The sequence below is a fragment of the Phocoena phocoena genome, chromosome 4 (genome assembly GCF_963924675.1).
Source record: "Phocoena phocoena chromosome 4, mPhoPho1.1, whole genome shotgun sequence".
Taxonomy (NCBI): Eukaryota; Metazoa; Chordata; class Mammalia; order Artiodactyla; family Phocoenidae; genus Phocoena; species Phocoena phocoena.
Window position 1 is genome coordinate 117,492,168 of NC_089222.1, and position 21,468 is coordinate 117,513,635.

A 21,468-nucleotide genomic window follows, 5' to 3' on the forward strand; every position below is an offset into this window, starting at 1 on the left:
TACAGTTAAAAAGCAAGGAAATCTCTCTCAGAAATTTTGAAAGAGTATAGCACAAGGAATGTATGTTTCCAGGTCAAGAGATGTGAATGATTGTCTGATATGTAGTCAATTAGTGTAGACAGTGATTCCCTACATTTCAGACTGATTTCTTGATGGTCCTATTCTATCTTTCTAGAAACAGGCCCTATGTTCCCTTCTAGTAGATGAAGGGATTTGCAGTCCTCACTCTACTAGCCATTTATTTGTAGGAATCTCTGCCATCTCTTAGGGATTTGGCTCTTTTTCCATAAAATACACAAAGAAAATTACCCAGTAAAATAAATGTGAATTAAAGTTGTTTCTAACACATAAGTATAATAATTGGAAAAATATCACCTCCATATTAAAAGGAAAGGATTTAGTTGATCTGGAAGTTATGAACATGTGAATATACATTCACATAGCTCTTTAAATTCATATAAAATGAAACCATCCATCTAAAGGAAACAGGAATTCATTCACAGCAAAAGTTAATGTTTCCAGTGTGACTATTTTCTGTGATATATTTTGTTCCCAGATGTATATTTTATCAAATATATTTTTACATTTATGAATAAGTAAGTCAATAAGATGAACAATATACCACTTCTATTACAATAGTTCCTACAATTAAGGCAAATGATGATCATAGACTAAAGTATCATTTTGAAAATTGTTCAATGACATAAATATGATAGTAGTTCACTACATAATAGAGTTCTTATGAGATACTCTAACTTTAAATTTTAAACACTTGGAGGGAAACCACTGCTTCATATTAATTTTTGTGATCTCCTTAAAACTTACTACTGTCAACTCAATATTGGTTGTGTTTAATCAAGCAAATTGTATGTAAAAATAATCTTGAACAGAAAGGTAAGTAATGCTTTTAAAAACTTTGTTGTATTCTTTGGGAAATGTTACCTTGAATTTTCAAATGTTACCTTGAATGTTACCTTGTTACCAGTGAGAGGTACGAGGGCCTCTCACTGTTGTGGCCTCTCCTGTTGCAGAGCACAGGCTCCGGATGTGCAGGCTCAGCGGCCATGGCTCACGGGCCCAGCCACTCCGTGGCATGTGGGATCTTCCCAGACCGGGGCACGAACCCTTGTCCCCCGCATCGGCAGGCAGACTCTCAACCACTGCACCACCAGGGAAGCCCCCAGCTGTATTTTTAACTAGAGATGTTTGCCTACCCTTTATCAGATTTTTGTGTCAGAAAGAATTAATATTGAAAATCATTTATTCTTAGTTTCCAAAGACTGGCAATCATTTATTTTCAGCTTTATTCAGAGAGGTTGTGTGGTAACTTGCAAAGAGTTATAAAACATAGACCATTGTTCAATGTCACAACAATTCAAGAGTTCACAATCAATTTCCAACTCCTTTCTCTCTGAATGGTGCCTAGCAAATAAAGGTCAATAATTGATAATAAATCAGTCCTCTAAAAAGACACCTGAACTCAGTTATTGTTTATTCACAAGCAGATTTAAATTGTTATTTACCTAAGAAACTCAAAAAATATACAGGTTTTGGAAAACTTCTCTGACACCAGTATTTCACAGATATTTTCTTTCATGTTATTAATGAAACTCATTTATAGTTCTACAATAGAATCTAAACTTTGTTATCTCATATCCTACTTTTTAAGTAGTAATTATTTTCAATACAAAGAATAGGGTAGCATTTCAAATAGAACCAATTTGTCAAATCTATAAATTTATGGGGTTTTGATGTTTCCCAAACACAACCCAGTCCTCTCTCTAGTAGTGGAGTTAGTTCAAGAGAGAGAGAGTAGAAAAAGTAACCTCTACAACAAGCTATCATATTTTAGTCTGAAAAAATGAAAAAAATTAAATATTTAATCAAAACATCTCCATTTTACAACCTCATAATTAAATATATAATAAAGAGCTGAGAATGCAAGAGATAAAATGCACTTGGTAGATTGTTAAATAGACCTTGACACCTTTATAGTTATTAAAAATGTACACCAAGATTTCATAATATCAGCCTTTCAAAAAGAGACCACCAAAATTATTTCCATGAAGTTGACAATACAAGCTCAAAGTTCAGTTACAGATGTAAATAATAAATATGCCCTATAAGGTAAAATTACAGAGACAATAATTGTCAGGTATTTAACACCTAAACTTAACTTGGCAATTCAATTTTTTCCATATTTGCCATGAGGGATTCAACCCTATGGTTGAATTGATTTATGTTTGAGAGATAAGAACAATGTATGTGCGTGTGTATTCTATTAAACATGTTGGTTTTGCCCGACTATGTATGAAATTACCTTACCTTTGGTTTTTGATGTTTCTCCTTCTCTGAAACATTGGATGGTTTTCTCTTCAGCATTTTGAATTCAGACTACTCCGAGTGAGTGCACTTTCTGTTGTTACAGAAACAACTGAAGACGGTCAGCAGTATGTTATCTATGATGTAGAGCCGCAGATAAGTTTGAGCCTAGTAACCTGCCACTTCCTCTTTTGGTCAGGATATGACTTCACATATACACGGGTGAAGTTTTTTTTGTATTTTTTTTTTACGGTAATTCTTTGGTAACTCTTTAACGTTCTGTTCCTGCTGTATTCTATGAGGTAGATTCCTAAATCTCACACTTTGACATGCCTGCGTTTACAAGGGCCATGAAGATTTCCAAATAAAGCGCATTTTTTCAGTTGATACAAAAATAAAAATCTATAACACATTCCACAGGTAGAGGGAAGAAAACATCTGAGCCAATAAATGAAACAAAACTTGATATGTGAGCTTTTTAGTATTTAAAAATGAAGAGAATACTCAAGGTAGTCAATTTTGCATTCCTAGGTAAACTTTATTGGAAGACATAATAAACTAGACTTTAAACAATACTAATCCTATTTAAAGCATGTATGCACATTAAAAAAATAGAGTATGGATGAAATTCATATAAATAGGAATATGAATCCAGAATTAAATGATTATGCATATTGTTACTTTTGTAAAGTTCTGATTAATATGGAAATCAATTAAACAGTCCCTCTCTTAAGCAGATGTCCTTCTGCTACAAACTTCTTTGTCATATGCTGATAATTGCTGTTAGAGTGGTGATCCAATGGATCAATGGTACCTTCAAATGAAGCATCTCAAGTCTTTATTTAACGGGCGTGGACGAGAGCTAATAAGGCTTAGAAAGACTTTCCCTATCAAACTAAAGGGTTTAACATTTTTATTATAATGTCAAAACCAACATAGGAAGTAAAAGCAAGAAGTTCAAGATTTCTTATTAATTAGTGATTTACCAAAGGGAGACTTGTAAAATGTCTGAAATTCCACTTCTATTAAAACCGGCTTGTAAAGGAAATCAACTTAGATTTTGTTTATAAAACCCATGGGGTGAAAAACAGTGGTACCATATTCTTAACGAGCAGCTTCTCTACAAATCAGCTGACTCTATTTCTCAGTCTTTCCTCATGCCTCTAAGACCCTACTCTCCGAAACCCAGTTCTAGTTTCCAAATTTCACTGATTCATTTAATGAATATTAAATTGAGCGTCTGTTATGTGCTGTCTGACAATATATCGAGCCTCCTGACTAGCTAAAAAATAGTTTATGTTCTATAGCAGAATTGAAGGAATACACTTGTCAAGATTATGGTTAATATGCTTCTTCTACTGGATATTAAGAGCAGAATTATATTTTTCAAGAATTATCAGGCTGGTATTTTCAAAATAATGACACAGAGGGTAACACTGAAAAACCTGAGGACTCTGAGGTTGGGTAATTCCCTAGAAGTATGCTTCCTTTCAGACTTTCTGTTGGGGCTTAAGTTACGGCAGTGATCTAAGTAAAATTTTTTTCATTTCTTCAGAAATTGAAAGTCATGAAAAAAAGTATTTCTTAACTGAAACATTTGCAACCTCTGTGGCCCCATTTCTTCACCTGTGAGTAGAAATTTAATTCAATTGTGGACTTCAGGCAATAACATGGGAATGATAATGTGCTTATCACATGTTAGGGTTTTGGTGAGAATAAAAGGAAATGCCAATAAAGAATGTACTTATTTAAGAAATGTTTTATGTCAAGAAATGTTCATGGATTTCAAACAATTATGTTTGGGATAATGTTTGCTATAGATTGTATTTCTATAATCACAAGTAAAGAATAGAGAACACTCACATTCATGGTGACCACAGCTGGACTATATGCAGTTTTTAAAAGTATTGCACTCAAGCGGCTTGTAGAAAAATCTCAATTTATGATCTCTAGGCACTTTTACCATCATTAATACTGTAAGAAATATTTAAAATGTAAATAAAGCTGGAAATTTTTTCCCTCAGAATTAAAGATGGGAAAAGCAATTTTCCAACTTTCTCTTCTACTCGAGAAAAATGTTTTCCAGAGATTAAAAGAAGGTATGACATTTGAGGTGCTATTATAATCTGTATTAAACATATTCGTCCTCAAAAAATCTCAGGTGACAGAGTAGCAAATGCTGTGATCGATTATCTCCTATTTTGTGGAAGTCTGGTGCTATCAAGATATTAAATGAGTTACCCAGAGTGATATAACAAATTCTAAAGTCAAAGGTATATAGAACAGGAATGAGGTAGAAAGTCAGTATTGAGCACACAAATTCCCTGTCATGATGGAACCACGAAGCCCCATGTTGCTTAAGACATGTTCTCAAACAGGGAAATTGCAAAAGAGCAAAGTCTCATTGCTTTGTTTTCACACATTACCTTAATGGTCTTAACACAGGCAAGGTGAAAAAAGGCTGGGACTTCGTGGCATATATGTCGGTTACAATTTCTGCATCCTAGTGGGTAAGGCAACATTTTAAAGAAATTGCAAACAAATGACAGCTATTGGGGTGTATTTTATGAGAAAGTAAAGTGAGACATAAAAGAGTTGTTTCAGCAGTCCAATAAATATTTATTGATAGTTTGCTATCCAAATTCAAATCACAGATTAATTCCTGTCGGCAGAAAGAGAATGCGTTGTTCATAGGGACAACAAGTCCCAGAAACTCTGCAATTGTATTTCTCACTGTAAAATTTAAAAATACTATGGTGGTTAATCAGAGTGTATCCCAAAAAGGATCCACTCTTGGTGTGCTGCAAACATTATGCTTCTGTTAGAGGAGAGCTGCTGGTGAGGCCCTAGATATCTTGGGAAGCCTCTTGGGAGAGAACCTGGCCTTGTGACATTATTTCTTATTTAAATTTCTAAAGAGATAATGTGGCACATTACCTCACTATCTTAGTTGTAGAAGAAACAGAGAATTGAGATAAATAAAAAGGACCAACAGTCTAAGATGAATGGTGAACCTAAAGAATCATACAGGAAGAAACTCTTTTGAAACAGAGGAAGAACTTCTTAGATCACATCTATGCATGGCAAGATGTTTGAAAACAACATAAGAGAAGACTTAGTAAACAAAAAATGAGGCGTACCAGTTCATCACTGACTAAAACAATTAGGGGATCTAAGTTTACAATATATGCAAATTACTCAGATTATTTCAACAAATTATAAATATATATTTTCTAAGTTGCCATAATAAGTAATGATAAAACAAAATTTCATACATTTATGATTAAAAATTTAATATTCATGACTTCTTCTTATTCTCAAAGTTAATAATAATAATGATGACTATTAATTCTGAGTGCTTATTATATGCCTTGCATTGTACTTTATTTGTATCTCCCATGTAATCCTCAAAAAAATCTCCATAAGCTGGTACTAACATTGTCATCCTCAACTTCCAGGTGAGGTTAGGTAATGTGCCCAGTTTGCACAGTTAGGAAGTGGTGGAGTCAAGGTTCAATCCAAAAATCTCAGCTCATAAACATCACTCTATACCATAGTTATGCCTAAGGACCTGACATAAAATGGGAGTGATTTATTTGGGGGTTAAGGTCAGGAATGGTAAAGACTGGGGAGAGGGAGGGTAATGCTGAGCTACTGGTTGGAAAGAGTGTTTCAATCAGTAGGTGTGTATAAAAATATCAAACCAGTAAGTGTGTAACTATCTAGAACCCTATTCTTTAATTAAGACTCAGTACCACATGGACAAAACTGCTACCTCTTCAATTTTCTTCTCCCACCCAGGCTACCTTGTTGTGACTCTAAGTAAAGAGTCCAGATCCTCTCAATGCAATCTTTAAAATCATTTTTTCTAATCTCACACTTATAAAAATCAGGGTTGGAGCACAGATTAGATTTGTCTACATGCTATGAAATTCCCTAGGTTCTGAAGTTCCCTGCTGATGGCTTTTGATAAAGCATCCATCTATGAATTGATATTATCTCTGAAGTTACTACCATAAGTATATTCTATTTTCTCCTTGATCTGGGGCTATAGCTCCTCAATTTATGTTTCTAAAAAATATTTATTATTCTCTTAACCTTTGACTTTTAATCTTACAATCTTTGCTTACCTCAATGTCACACTCAAATTATAGTTATAATCTTCTCATTTCTATAATATGTTTCCCTTTTACACTTCTAAATGTCATTTAACATCTTGTAAAAACTGATATGTTTACCCTAAAAACTTAAAAAACAGTAGCTCCCTGTGACATCCGTTTATACACCCAGACTTCTTATTTCAATTCTTTGTTTTATCCATCCAGTATTAAAACCATTTTTCTCATTGGTTAAATTCATTTTTCTACATGATAGGCCCACACTTTCTTGATTTATGTATTAGACGTTGTCTATTGATTCCTGTTTTTGTCCTTGAGGATTTTGTACTCCTTTCACTTCCCTACTCTCTTATAATTATTTAGTTAAATCATTACTTATTATTATTTTATAAATATTGTTCATGGATAAGTAAAATTATGTTTATTGCTTTGTGTTCCCTTGCTGTTTATCTTTGGAGTTCATAATTGCTAACATATCCCAAATAAATGCCCCCAACAAATTTATCGACTGATTTTTTTTTGAACATTTAAGTTCAGTCACCGTACTTATAATTTTAAATGCTCAAATATTTCAAATTTATTTTTTCCTTGTTTCAGTGGGGTGTGATTAATCTCTAAGTATGCAGTACTGAGGCTTAAATGGAAATTTTCAATCACCTCTTGGTTTGGATCCTCTTTGACCTGAATCTCACATTATCTTTTTTGTCTATTCTTTCATTTGCAGAAACACATCTCCCTAATGGAAATGTTTTAGGACCTTGTAGATCCTTAACATTTGAATGCTATCGAGACTTGGAATTCTAACTTTATTCTTCTGCAGAATTTAGACAGCCTCTCCATTGTCTTCTAGCTTCCAAAGTTTTTGTTGAGAAGACAAATGATATTGGAGAGAAAGAAAAAAAATATATATATATATATTCCTTTTATCCTTGGTATGTCCTAAAATGTCATATTGTGTCCTGATATAGTTTAATTTTTCTTTCCCTGCACTGCTCTCTCAATGGCTCTTCAAACTGGAAACACACAACCTTAAGGTCTGTTTCTTTAATAAATTCTTCATCTCTTTCTCTGTTCTCTTTTTCTAGAAATCTTATTAGTACAGTGGTAGACACCCCAACTGATATGTTCATTGTATTATATTTTTCTGTTTTCTTCTTCTCCTCCCCCTCCTCCTCCTCCTCCTTCTTCTTTTCCTCCTTGTTCTTCTTCCCCTTCTCCTTCCCCTTCTTCATTTTTTCTTTTAACTTTCTAGGAAATTCCATCATTTTTCCACTAATTATTCTAATAAATATAATATTTCGTTTTGGGACTTCCTTGGTGGCACAGTGGTTAAGAATCTGCCCGCCAATGCAGGGGACACAGGTTTGAACCCTGGTCCAGGAAGATCCCACCTGTCGTGGAGCAACTAAGCCCGTGTGCCACAACTACTGAACCTGCACTCTAGAGCTCACGAGCCACAACTACTGAGCCCGCATGACACAACTACTGAAGGCCATGTGCCTAGAGCCCGTGCTCCGCAACAAGAGAAGCCACAGCAATGAGAAGACCGCACACCACAATGAAGGGTAACCCCCGCTCGCTGCAACTAGAGAAAGCCCGTGTGCAGCAACGAAGACCCAACGCAGCCAAAAATAAATTTATAAAATAATTTTTTTGTTTTGTAAAACTTCTTATTGTTTCCTTTCATAACACTTTGTTCTTTTTTTTAAATACAGGAGTAACAATTAAGGAAATCAATTAACATGCAACGATATGGATGAATATTGGAAATACAATATTAAGCGAAAAGAACATTTCACAGAAGAATTGCATATAGCATGATGCTCTTTAGAAAAATACATACACAGTATAAAAAATAAAGGAGTGAAGAACATAGCTTTTAGTGTAATGATTTACTTGGGTGCAGAGAGTCAGGGGATGGAATGGGGGGTTAGTGTAGATGGGTACAGGTTATTTTTGAGGTCTTAGCTTCTACTTCAAGGGTATATTTTAATAGCAATATATTTTAAAAACTAACTAAAGAAAAGTGAGGTTTTGAGAACATTCTATTCTAATTCTTGGAAAGGAGGTAAAATGTAATGGTTAAGAGGGTGGACTTTAAGCTGATTACCTGGGTTCAAATCCTGGCTCTGCCATTTGCTAAGATGTCCTTGGCTAGTTACGTAGCCTTCCTATAAAATGGACATGATAGTAGTGCCTACCTCAAAGGAATTGCTCTGAGGATTAAAGACACTCTTTATAAAGTTAGTAGAAAAGTGCCTGGCGTGTACTAAAACACTAAGAACTAAAATATAAATGGAATAAGTTCTCTGATATATCTGAGGTTATTAATTACCATTTTTATAATTTCCTTCTGTTCCTTTTGTTGTTTTTGTCTCTTTCTGATTTCTTTGACCACTGTTTGCTTTGACCACTGTCTTTCATCTTTGAGGCTTTCTTCAAATGTCTAGTGATTTTTGGTTGTTGATACATCACTAAGAGCATGGTATAAAAATCCTGACTGGAAGCTCTGTGTAAATGGGTGGTCTTGTTAAGTGATCAGGCAGCAAGAAGCCTTTTTATCAGGAGAACCCTAAATGGCAGCTTCTGAAATTCTGTTCTCTGAGATCATTTAAATTCTGCAGGTAATAATCCTCCCATGTCCTGGATGGGCTGTGAAGGAGCAAGTTAGTTTCCTTGTAGGCTTCAAATGCTGGGGCTCTGAGGGACTCTGGTGCACACTAACTCACTTCATTGCAGCATCCTTTTCTGCAGGTTCTGAGATTGCCTTGCTCCAATCCTCCATTCACCTTCCATCATCCCAAACATTAGTTGGCATTTCTTCTATCCTTTTACCAAATGTCTTTGTATTTGTGGGTTTGCATCTTTTTGGTAAATGTATATAGATGATATGCTACATTTAAGCAAAGTCTAGCTTTGCCAACTATTCACATTTTTATCACCTCCAACTCTCTTCTTTAATTCTGCCCTTTAAAACATTTGTGTTCTTTATCTTATTTGCTAAACTCCTAATTACATGAACCATGTAGCAGATTACATAAAACTGATCTCTATTATTACCACTCCAACCTTATAATTTTTAAGATTAACATAGGACATGGCTACTGGTATGACACAGTAGGAAGAAGGCAGGTAAAAATATGAAGCTTTTCAATAGAAATCCATTTTCACATTTAAGTAATTGTGTTCTCTCCACATTTTCAGATTCTTCTCACAAGCACAAAATACAGTATCCTGTGAAAATAGCTTACCTTTTCATTCTTTATAGATAGTCTAAAACAATAAGAAATGTTTTTATTAAAAATTTTCAAAGTAATTTTTCAACTAAGAATATAATCCAGTACCTCCTGAATTATGTCTCATTAGGCTAAAAGGAAATTCTGTTCATAGTACAATACTGACTGAACAAATTGAACTAACTTTGCATAAAAACATTTTTAAATTAATTTTTATCGGACCATAATACATGTACAATTAAAATCCTTTGTTTTTTTCTCTAAGATCAGGTACAAGACAAGGATGTCCACTCTTGCCACTTTTATTCAACATAGTTTTGCCAGTCCTAGCCCCAGCAATCAGAGAAGAAAAAGAAATAAAAGGAATCCAAATTGTAAAGGAAGAAGTAAAACGGTCTCTTTTTGCAGATGACTTGATACTTTACATAAAAAATCCTAAAGACACTACCAGAAAAGTGCTAGAGCTCATCAATGAATTTGGTAAAGTTGTAGGATACAAAATTAATATGCAGAAATCTGTTGCATTTCTATACAGTAAAAATGAACTATCAGAAAGAGAAATTAAGGAAACAATTCCATTTACCATTGCATCAAAAAGGATAAAATCCTGGAAATAAACCTACCTAAGGAGGTTAAAGACCCATACTTGGAAAACTATAAGACACTGATGAAAGAAATTGAAGATGACAAAAACAGATGGAAAGATATACCATGTTCTTGGATTGGAAGAATTAATATTGTTAAAAATGACCATACTACCGAAGACAATCTGCAGGTTCAATACAATTCCTATCAAAATATCAATGGTATTTTTCACAAGACTAGAACAAATAATTTAAAAATTTGTATGGGAACACAAAAGACCCCGAATAGCCAAAACAATCTTGAGAAAGAAGAATGAAGCTGGAAGAATCATGCGCCCTGACTTCAGACTGTATTATAAAGCTACAGTAAGCAAAACAGTATGGTACTGGCACAAAAACAGACACATAGATCAATGGAAAAGAATAGAGAGCCCAGAAATAAACCCATACACTTATGGTCAGTCAATCGATGACAAAGGAGGCAAGAATATATAATGGAGAAAAAACAGCCTTTTCAATAAGTGGTGTTGGGAAAACTGGACAGCTACATGTAAAAGAACAAAATTAGAACATTCTTTAATACTATACACAAAAATAAACTCAAAATGGATTAAAGGCCTAAATGAAATACTGGATACTACAAACTCCTAGAGGAAAACATAGGCAAAACAATCTTTGACATGAATTGCAGCATTATTTGGGGGGGGGGGGTCTGTCTCCTAGAGTAAAGGAAACAAAAGCAAAAGTAAACAAATGGGACCTAATTAAACTTAAAAGCTTTTGCACAGCAAAGGAAATCCTCAACAAAACAAAAACACAACCTGAATGGGAGAAGCTATTTGAAAATAATATGACTGATAAAGGGTTAATATCCAACATATATGAGCAGCTCATACAACTCAACATCAAAAAACCCAAACTACCCAGTTAAAAAAATGGGCAGAAGAGCTGAATAGACATTTTTCCCAAGAGGAAATATAGATAGCCAACAGGCACATGAAAAATGCTCAACTTCACTAATCATCAGGGAAGCGCAAATCAAAACTACAATGAGATATCACCTCACACCTGTCAGAATGGCTATCATCAAAAAGAACACAAGTAAAAAATATTGGAGAGGATGTTGAGAAAAGGGAACACTCATACACTGCTGGTGGGAATATAAACTGGTGCCGCCTCTGTGGAAAACTGTAGGAGGTTTCTCAAAAAACTAAAAATAGAACCACCATATGACCCAGCAATCCCACTCCTGGGTATGTATCTGAAAAAAACAAAAACACTAATTTGAAAAGATACATGTACCCCAATGTTCAGAGCAACATTATTTACAATTGCCAAGGTATAGAAGCAACCTAAATGTCCATCAACAGATGAATGGATAAAGACGGTATGCTATGTATACCCAATGGGATACTACTCAGCCATAAAAAAGAATGAAATTTTGCCAATTGCAGCAACAAGGATGGACTTGGAGCACATTATGTTAAGTGAAATAAGTCAGACGGAGGAAGACAAATACTGCATGATATCACTTATATGTGGAATCTAAAAAGTACAACAGATTAGTCAATAAAACAAAAAAGAAGCAGACTCACAGATATAGAGAACAAACTAGTGATTACCAGCAGGGAGAGGAGCAATGAGTGGGTGAAACTTTTGGAAATTGTAAAGCACTATAGAATTTTAAAAATCTTTCATTCCATTAAAAAATGTAGGCTTTAAAATACTTCTAAAGCCATAAAAAATCCCCTGCTTAATTCGTACTTCTTTCCCCAGAAGCACAAGAGGAAGGTAGACTACGCTGATCAATAGACCATGATTTCCTCTCTTTACCTGTTGAAGAAAAATGTATTAATAAAATACTACTGGAGAGATATATATGAGCTTCCTCAGGAAGCTATTCTTATACAGGAAGTACAAAATTATTTCTATTTCCTTTCTACCTTCACTCATCAGAAAAATTTATAGCAGATTCAAGAGTGACCAGATTATTTTTCATACCTTAACATTTGAAACTATGCTAAAGCTGTATGAGATAGTAACTGTATAGCCTATTACTTAATCAAAACCCCTTATGGGACCTTCATCCCTTCAACTTTGTAATTAAGATGGAATACTTTAATTGCATATCAGTTTAATTACAAAAGAAATGAATAGAATATGATTGTAGTGAAGGTGTTTAATGTAAAAATGTATACAGCAAAATCAAATTTCACAGTTTCATACATACATACACTTAAATCATATGTATGCATATATATGTATTTATATGTATGTATAAATGTGTATATATGCATGTATATATGTGTTCATTTATATGGAATTCCATCTTTACCTTTTAATACAAAGAGTAATGGAAGAACTTCTTAGGAGACCACGTATGATATAAATAGGTACACATTGCCCACCCCAACCCAACACATACAAACTGAGGTTTCCACATAAAGTGTGAAACCACAGCAAGACACAGGTCCTCAGAAACCCTTCTTCTTGAGAATTCTTCTGCATTCTAATTTTAAAGCATTTGTATTTGTCATTTCTGGGAAAGGAGAAATCAAGTGATCATTTACAGGATTTTACAAGTATGTTACCCACAATTCAATTCTACCTTTTTCTCGAATATGAAAACTTTCCATAACTTTTGCAGCTATACTTGTGAGAAATGAAAGGAAAATCTGTTTTTTCTTTGTCAATCAAGTAGTGTGGTGAATCAAATAGCCAAGTTAACATCCGTGCCCATCAGCCTAAGGAAACTGATTAATTGAAACCTAACATCTATTTGGAAGGAAATAGGACTCCCTGTTTTATTTTCAAGGGCATGGGATTCTAGACCCTCAAAGCAGCCACTGCAGCAGTTACACGCTCTGGTTACTAGTCGTCTGCTGAGCAAGCCTGGCTTGGGGTCTGCTTTTCCTCATGTCACCCTTCCGTGGAGGCCCTGTGATGTGATGAGAGTGTGTGGACTTTGGAAGACTGACATAAGTTTGAGTTCAGTCAAACTACATAAACTTGGGCCCAACATTTGACCTCTCCAACTTTCAATTGCCTCATTGGTAAAAGGGGAAAACAGTATTTCCTCGTGTGATTATTGTTGGGATTAAATGAGACAATATATATAAAATTCCTGATACATAGAAGATCTTAACAAATGCTAGTTTTATCCCCTCTCCTTCAAATACATAGTAGAAAAGCATTAGATTCCTAGGCTTTCAAGTCCTACTTTCACTCTACATTGTGGTCACAGTGTGACCCAACTTCTTGGGAACACGTCTAGCCTCTGATTTCCAATGCTGGTACATATGCCATGGCTAGTTTAACCTGCTGTTCTCTCATTGTCACATGCTATAATGATATTTGAATATGCTGTTTATCTTCAGCCACCAACCAGGGGAAACTTCTACAGAAGACTTCAGTTCTGCTTTCACTTAGATTTGGTGATAAGCATTTAACTGTGGATTTGTAATTGCACTTTGAAAACAAACTCCATACTTCCTCATGACCAGGAAGGCCTGGACATCTATGGCCTTTGCCTGTGTGGGCCACTCTCCTTTCTTTCCCTGATCCAGTCATGCTGGTCTTCGCTCTGTGCTTGGACACTGTTCAGTTCTTTTGTGTCTTGGGCTTTTAGTCAAGCCCTCTCTTTTGTTTGAAGTGCTCTTCCCTTCCCTTTCACGTGACTGGCTCCTTGTCATTCTTAAAGCATCAGCCTCCATGTCACCTCCACAGAGGGCCTTCTCCAACTAAATACACGTAGGTGCTTGACCTTTTTTTAACTGCTTTTATTTGTTTGTTTGTCTCGGTTACCTAGAAGGTAGAGGCCACCCCTACTGCTAGCACTAGCACAGTGCCCAGCACACGGAGAGGTCAGGAAGTGTTTGTTAAATAGATGAATAACTCAACTCTATAGGTTTGTGCAGTTTCGGCCATTTCTTTGGATTAACAAGTATCAGGATCGAAATCTCAGAATTAGTACCCCTCAAAACCAGAAAGGATTATGGCAGGCAGAATAACTGTTTAACTAGACATTATCAGAAAAAAATCTTGCAAAAATTTTGAAACACACAGACTATAAACCGCTTTCAAAAAACTCTCTTTTATGGAGAAATCAGTGAGATATGTCAACATACCTTGCTAATGAAGATAAAGATCTATTATTTTTTTAAACATCTTTATTGGAGTATAATTGCTTTACAATGTTGTGTTAGTTTCTGCTGTATAACAAAGTGAATCAGCTATATGTATACATATATCCCCATATCCCCTCCCTCTCGCGTCTTCCTCCCACCCTTCCTATCCCACCCCTCTAGGTGGTCACAAAGCACTGAGCTGATCTCCCTGTGCTATGCGGCTGCTTCCCGCTAGCTATCTATTTTACATTTGGTAGTGTGTATATGTCAATGCTAATCTCTCACTTCGCCCCAGCTTCCCCTTCCACCTCCCCATGTCCTCAAGTCCATTCTCTACATCTGTGTCTTTATTCCTGTCCTGCCATTTTTTTTTTTAGATTCCATATATATGTGTTAGCATATGGTATTTGTTTTTCTCTTTCTGACTTACTTCACTCTGTATGACAGACTCTAGGTCCATCCACCTCACTACAAATAACTCAATTTCGTTTCTTTTTATGGCTGAGTAATATTCCATTGTATATATGTGCCATAACTTCTTTATCCATTCATCTGTTGATGGACACTTAGGTTTCTTCCATGTCCTGGCTATTGTAAATAGAGCTGCAATGAACATTGTGGTACATGACTCTTTTTGAATTATGGTTTTCTCAGGGTATATGCCCAGTAGTGCGATTGCTGCATCATATGGTAGTTCTATTTTTAGTTTTGTTTTTTTTTTTTGCGATACATGGGTCTCTCACTGTTGTGGCCTCTCCGATTGCGGAGCACAGGCTCCATACACGCAGGCTCAGCGGCCATGGCTCACGGGCCCAGCTGCTCTGCGGCATGTGGGATCTTACTGGACTGGGGCACGAGCCCGTGTCACCTGCATCGGCAGGCGGACTCTCACCCACTGCGCCACCAGGAAAGTCCTCATTGTAGTTTTGATTTGCATTTCTCTAATGATGAGTGATGTTGAGCATCCTTTCATGTGTTTGTTGGCCATCTGTATGATCTATTATTGATTTATATCACATTTTTTCTTAAGGCTGAACATCTTTTAACATAAGTTTTTACCATAACAGCTTTCCAATAGTGTTTATCCTGATGTTATGCACATGGGAGACCTAATTTCCTCTTCTACCAACTCGGCTCCTGATTCTAGGACATCTAATTTTGAGCCTAGGAGCTTTCTTGCAAAGCATTCACTGGAGTGAAATATCTTCTTTCCTATTGAAAGAAATTATATTGGTCCCATCTCCACTAAAATGCTGGCCCCATAATTCTCTAAATATTAAAGCTTGACTTGAATTTGTTAACTCATCGTTGTGGAGATGACACTTTAGAAAACTAACACTTCTCCTTTGAAAGAGAAAATAAACTTCTTTACAAGATGATAAATACTTAGGGGAAAATGTGTATTTTTTTTTTCTAGCTCTTAGCACAATCAGTATGTCATATGCTTCATGCAGAGCCAACTTCTTTATTTCAGCCAGCAAAGGTCATCTCCTCCGCTGACAATCAGCAGGTGAATACAATCCACCTGGAGATGGTACCAATTTGGAAACTGTAGAAATCTGTTGCTAGTCTTTAAGCCATCACACCTCTGGCCATCATGAGTGTAGCAACCCTTAATATGCTTTAACGCCTTTCCTGTGACACACTGTTTTGCCCTGGAGAGACAGATTTGGCAAAAGCCCTCTAGCAAACAAACACAGAGAAGACTAAGTGGGACTTGAATGCCCCACAGGCGTAAAATATTACTTCTCGACTCTTCTCATCATTCTCGTTGTATTCCAAGATATGGAAGTGGGGCCCTATCTTATTTGTTTAACAAATATGTCTTGAATGTCTACTGTGGGCCTGGCACTCTACCAGGTTTCCAAAGATGGAGAGGCATGGGCACTGCCATCTAAGAGTTTACAGTTTAGTGAGAAGACAGACCAATAGAGTGACAATTCAACATAATGTGTTTTGTATCAACCCAGGGTGTATGAGCAGGGAAAGCATAGAGGGCACATTGTTAATTTGTCTGAAGAAATAAGGAAAAATTTTACTAAGGAAGTAAAACTCTCAGGAGTACTTGACGTAATAATGAGCCAAATAGGAATTTACCAGGCAGACAAGGGGAAATGCAGGGGGATTCCAGCAAGAAGAGTATATGAGGGCAAGAGGCATGAGAGTGTTTGGTATGGTCTGGGAGTGAGGAGTAATTCCCCAGAGCAAGTGGGTGTGGGAAATGAGGAGAAAGATGGATGATGGGTCTGGCAGATGGCTTAAGGCCAGACTATGAAGGATTTGGAGGCCACGTGTTATGGATTGAATCGTATCCCTCCAAAAAGCTATGTTGAGGTTCTAACCCCCAGTACTTCAGAATGTGACCTTATTTGGAAATAGGGTTGTTTCAGACATAATTAGTTCAACTGAGGTCATCCTTGATTAAAGTGACCACTTAATCTAACATGACAGGTGTCCTTAAAAGAAGAGGGAATTTGGACACACACATGCACAAAGGAAAGTCTACATAGAAACTCACAGGGAGAGGATAGCCATGTGAAGATGGAAGCACAAATTGGAGTTATGCTGCCACAAGCCATGGAAAACCTGGAGCTACCAGAAGCTGGAAGAAAAAAGGAAAAATCCTTCTGTAAAGGCTTCTGAGACATCATGGCCCTGTCAACACCTTGATTTTGGACTTCTAACCTCCAGAACTGTGAGATAATAAATATCTGTTGTTTTAAGCTACCCAGGGTGCGTACTTTATCATGGTAGCCTTAGGAAACTGATACAACATGTTAAATAATGTAGATTTGAATGTAATGGGATCATAATTTATATGGGTTGGAAACTACTGAAGCAAGAGAGCAACGCGACCAGATTTGTGTGTTACAGAATGGGTTCTGGCTGAAATGTGGAGCACAGATTAGAGATGGGGAATGGAGAGAATCTGCAACATTTCCGAAGCTTATTGACCAATATAGTTCCTCAGTACCTCCTCACCTATGAAACAAACAAAAAGGATCACCCTTCTCCTTCTCTCAGTTTGGCCCAAAACATTATATTAGAGCTCTCCTGTCTGCATAACATTACCTGGATAAAGAAAAGGGCATACTTTGAAATTCAGTCCTACCAGATCACTTTATTTAGTGATGGAAATGTCACAATGAAGACTGACAGTACTAATACAATAATATGGACATTTGAAATGATGTTGATATTGGTATTTTGATACTGATTTAAAAATTCAGTTAAAAAATCTTAGAACCTTGAAATGAACAAAATTAATTTTCCAGTAGCAAGCCATTTAGGTTCCCAAAATTGTTTCCCTTGCTCTTTATCTTAGTTGCAGAATCTGGTTTATATGCACATCTTGAAATGTCTATTCCTGTACAAGTAAAAAACTTGTTAAGAAACATACTATCACTAAGATCAATACTAAGGAAACTGGATTACAGCTGTTATTTCTGTTAAGGGTATTTCCTAGAAATATCATGAACTGTGATAATTGGCAGCTTTGATGCAAGAAAATGACTTTTCTCCAATTGAAGTAGGTGGCATTCAAACCTATGACACTTACACTTCTAAGGCTACATACTCTTTAGCTGTTTTCAACCTCCTGAGACACAACATGTCATACTTGCATATATGAGTAAATAATTTAATGAATATAAAACACATCTCCATATATCTTTCATCTCATTTACTGAATACCATAACTGACAATGTTACAAAAATATTAATTATATGACATAACCCAAAATGTAAATTATGTTTCTAATTGTATTATATTGAAGAAGCAATTTAATGTCACTTCTGTTTTTAAAAACATGAAGCACAGAGTACAATACATTTAAAAATCAGTGAGATTATTAAGACTACATAAACATGAAAAACTTGTGAACACAAGTTAATATTCAGATGTCTTGGACACATATGTAAAATCATAAAATTCACTTGGGAAAGTTAAGGCTGAGAGAGAAGAAGAATGTTGATTTAAGGAAACAGCTAAGGGCAGTACTGGATCTAAGGACAGCACTGGCCTCTTCATTTGTCATTTGTCATGAAAATGTAGTGCAGAACTATTGTCATGTGACCTTCCTCCCTACTTATTAAGCCATGGGTACACAAACAACAGGGGTTTTCGATTAGTTGTTCCTACAAAATGACATTTTAGAGAGGTTGGAGGCCTTAAATGACAGTTTCTTACCCTGCAAAACAGGAAAGAACAGATATAAAATATTTGGGAGAAGTTGTGAACATGGATATTGATAGAGGAGTGCCTTGTCTCTCTGTGATTGACACATGTATCAGCACCCATAGCGGTAGAACTACCTAAATAGGAAAAGACTGAACAAGTAATACAGGCACAATTCAGAGTGGTAACAAAAAGTAAACCCAAAATACCCTATGTCCACATGGGAAGCTGAGTTAAGTATACATACCCACTGGCATTCATTCATTTTTTTCATTCCTTCTTCCAAACACCATATTTTACTTCCTACTGTGTTGCCTAGCATTGGAAATTATCTTCATTTTAAAAATTGCCACTTTGCATATATTATTTGCACTTTAGAAAGAAGAAGATGACTAGTTCTGAACCCATGCAATTGATTTCAGATCAGATCATCTAAGAGAGAAACTTGGATGCCTCCAAAATATTGACTTGAAAGAAGAGTTATATGGATACAGTTTAGAGTTTAAAAGCCAACATTTTGCATACTCATATATTCAGTCTAGTTTGTTATTAAAGTATAGAATGAGACAAGAAGAAGATAGATTTTTGGAAGAGGAAAATGAACAAACATTTATTGATAATGCTGCTGTAGAGCATTACATCTCAATCCTCTTAACAACGTATAAAGTGTTATTATCTCCTATTTTACAAAGAAGAAACTGAGGCACAAAACAGCTACCTCACCTAAAGTCAGAAAGGTAACAAATGGCCAAGAATTGATCTCAGGGCTGACTTCACTATACTACACAGCCAAACCTTTCATGTAGAATAAAACTCACAAACAAATTAAGGAAGAACACAGCAAGCCAAAAGCAACCCCACTCATTTCTTTAGCAGTCAGCTGTACATGTAAACCTTGGTTTTGTAGCTAGAGAATGGACCACCTCCCCTTCTTCTGCTCTAGTCCCTTTTCTCACTCTCTATTTTGTAGTTCTTTTCCAAGGCCTCACTACACTGTCACTTCCTCCTAAGACCCCAAAGGAGTATATTTCAGGAGCAGTCAGAGAAGGAAATTGAGGGCAGAGAAGGGTAACTCAAAATCAACCCAGTAGGAGATGTTGTAGCAAACACATACTTACCAGACAGCATGCAGGCTTTGAAAGAATGGAAAAAGGACTGAGGAGGTAACTGAAATTGAGCAGAGGTGATAGGGAGAAAAACAAAAGGGACACACCACAGAACATGTAAAGCTGAGAAGAAAACACATTTTGATTTCTGTATACCATATAGAAGTCCTGGAAAATGTACTGAAAATATTTCAACGATTCATCCTCTGTTGATAAAGTTAACATTTACTCTGGGAGCAATACTGAAAAGTTAAGAGTCAGTAGTAAAGTTCAAAAGTAGGTCAATGAACTTAACAAAATGCTTCATTTACACCTGCATCTATAATTGCCACCCTGGTCTTGAGATACAACTTTCTAAAAATGTATGTTTCCTTTTAACTTTGGTTCCTGGGGTTCTTGGTCACCATCAATATGCCAGGCAGGGAGCTAAGCACCTTTACATAAAACATCTCTTACCATCTTAATGATAAGTCTGGGAGAAAGGCTATATTTTTCCCGCTACACGGATGAAACAACTGGGACCCAGACAGTAATGTGACTGTGTATGCCATGGATTCCAAATTTAAACTCAGGATTTCTTCCTTTAAAGTCTAATGGCCTTCCCCTTATACTGTGTTGCATAAACTTCTAAGCATCATGGTGAGTACAATGCTAGCCATACGAAAAATGCAAAAATATTCTGTGGATGTTAGGGTTTACTAAATGTTGGAGATTGATAGGTTTTGCTTTAAAAGGCAAGCTAATGTACATTTGCCAGTGGGGTGGAGAGAGGGCAGAAATCTAGACAGTGGAAAGAACAGGGACATATCACAGTTTATTCACTTCCAATTCCATACATGCAGACTGAATTTCTAGTTAGTTCTGTTACTGGTAAAGACATAAGCTCACTCTTCTAACAATTTGCCTGGATACAAAGACCAGAATGTTGCTTGACAACTCTTTGGCAGTAACCACATTTGGGCTGTGGTTCCTTTGGCTGAATTTAAATTCAGCTGTATTTTATTCAAGGGAGACTCTTTCCCACTTCCATCTGAACTGAATTAATGCATAATAAATACAGGCATCAAATTTGCTAATTGCGGTGAATAAGGATATCCAAGGGTTACGGACTGTCAGGAAAAGCACATTACAGAACCTAAGCATTCAATTTCAAAAAGCCTTTTAACATAAATATTTCAAAAGTATCAGCTTTGTTACCATTTCACACCAATGATTTTTATTTCTCAAACCTATTCTGACATTTAAAGGAACATTAAGAAAAAATACATATTGCATTATATATGGCTACCACCATATAATGCCACTTAAAAGTTGGTTTAGAATAAAGATAAAGGCAGAGGAAGGTTGGCTATGGTGAATCAAATGAAACCTTTCTTTTTGAGTTATGTTAGTGTTATATGATGCAAAGAAACACACACACACACACACACACACACACACACACATACACACACACATACCACCTCAAGATCCCATTCAAACCTATCAACTTGGTTCAAACATCTCAGGATTTAATGGTCATGACCAAATGATATTGGAAACTCTTACTAAAGTAAATGGGCTCTGTAATTAGCAAAATTGGACATTTTCTTTGACTCTCTGACAGAGGGAATGATTTTTGTTCCTCAGCGATCGGGTAGAACACTGTGTTAAGGGCCTTAGGTCATAGAGGAATGTTGGCAGAGAGTTCCATGCCACTAGAACAATAGGAAGGCAATCCAGTAAAACATCTGTATTAAGGAGTTGGCAGAAGAGACAGTTGAGAAATGGGAGCATAAAAAATGAAAGTCACCCATAA

The 21,468-nt window shown here is 36.0% G+C and overlaps 1 protein-coding gene across 1 annotated transcript in view; it reads right to left on the reverse strand.

Moving 5' to 3' along the window:
* SAMSN1 (SAM domain, SH3 domain and nuclear localization signals 1) overlaps positions 1–21,468 on the reverse strand; it is a 131,175-nt gene that overhangs the window by 44,881 nt on the left and 64,826 nt on the right. The window contains exon 9 of the mRNA XM_065875894.1: positions 13,281–13,289. Within this exon, the coding sequence (XP_065731966.1) occupies positions 13,281–13,289 (9 nt within the window). The remainder of the gene's footprint in view (positions 1–13,280; positions 13,290–21,468) is intronic.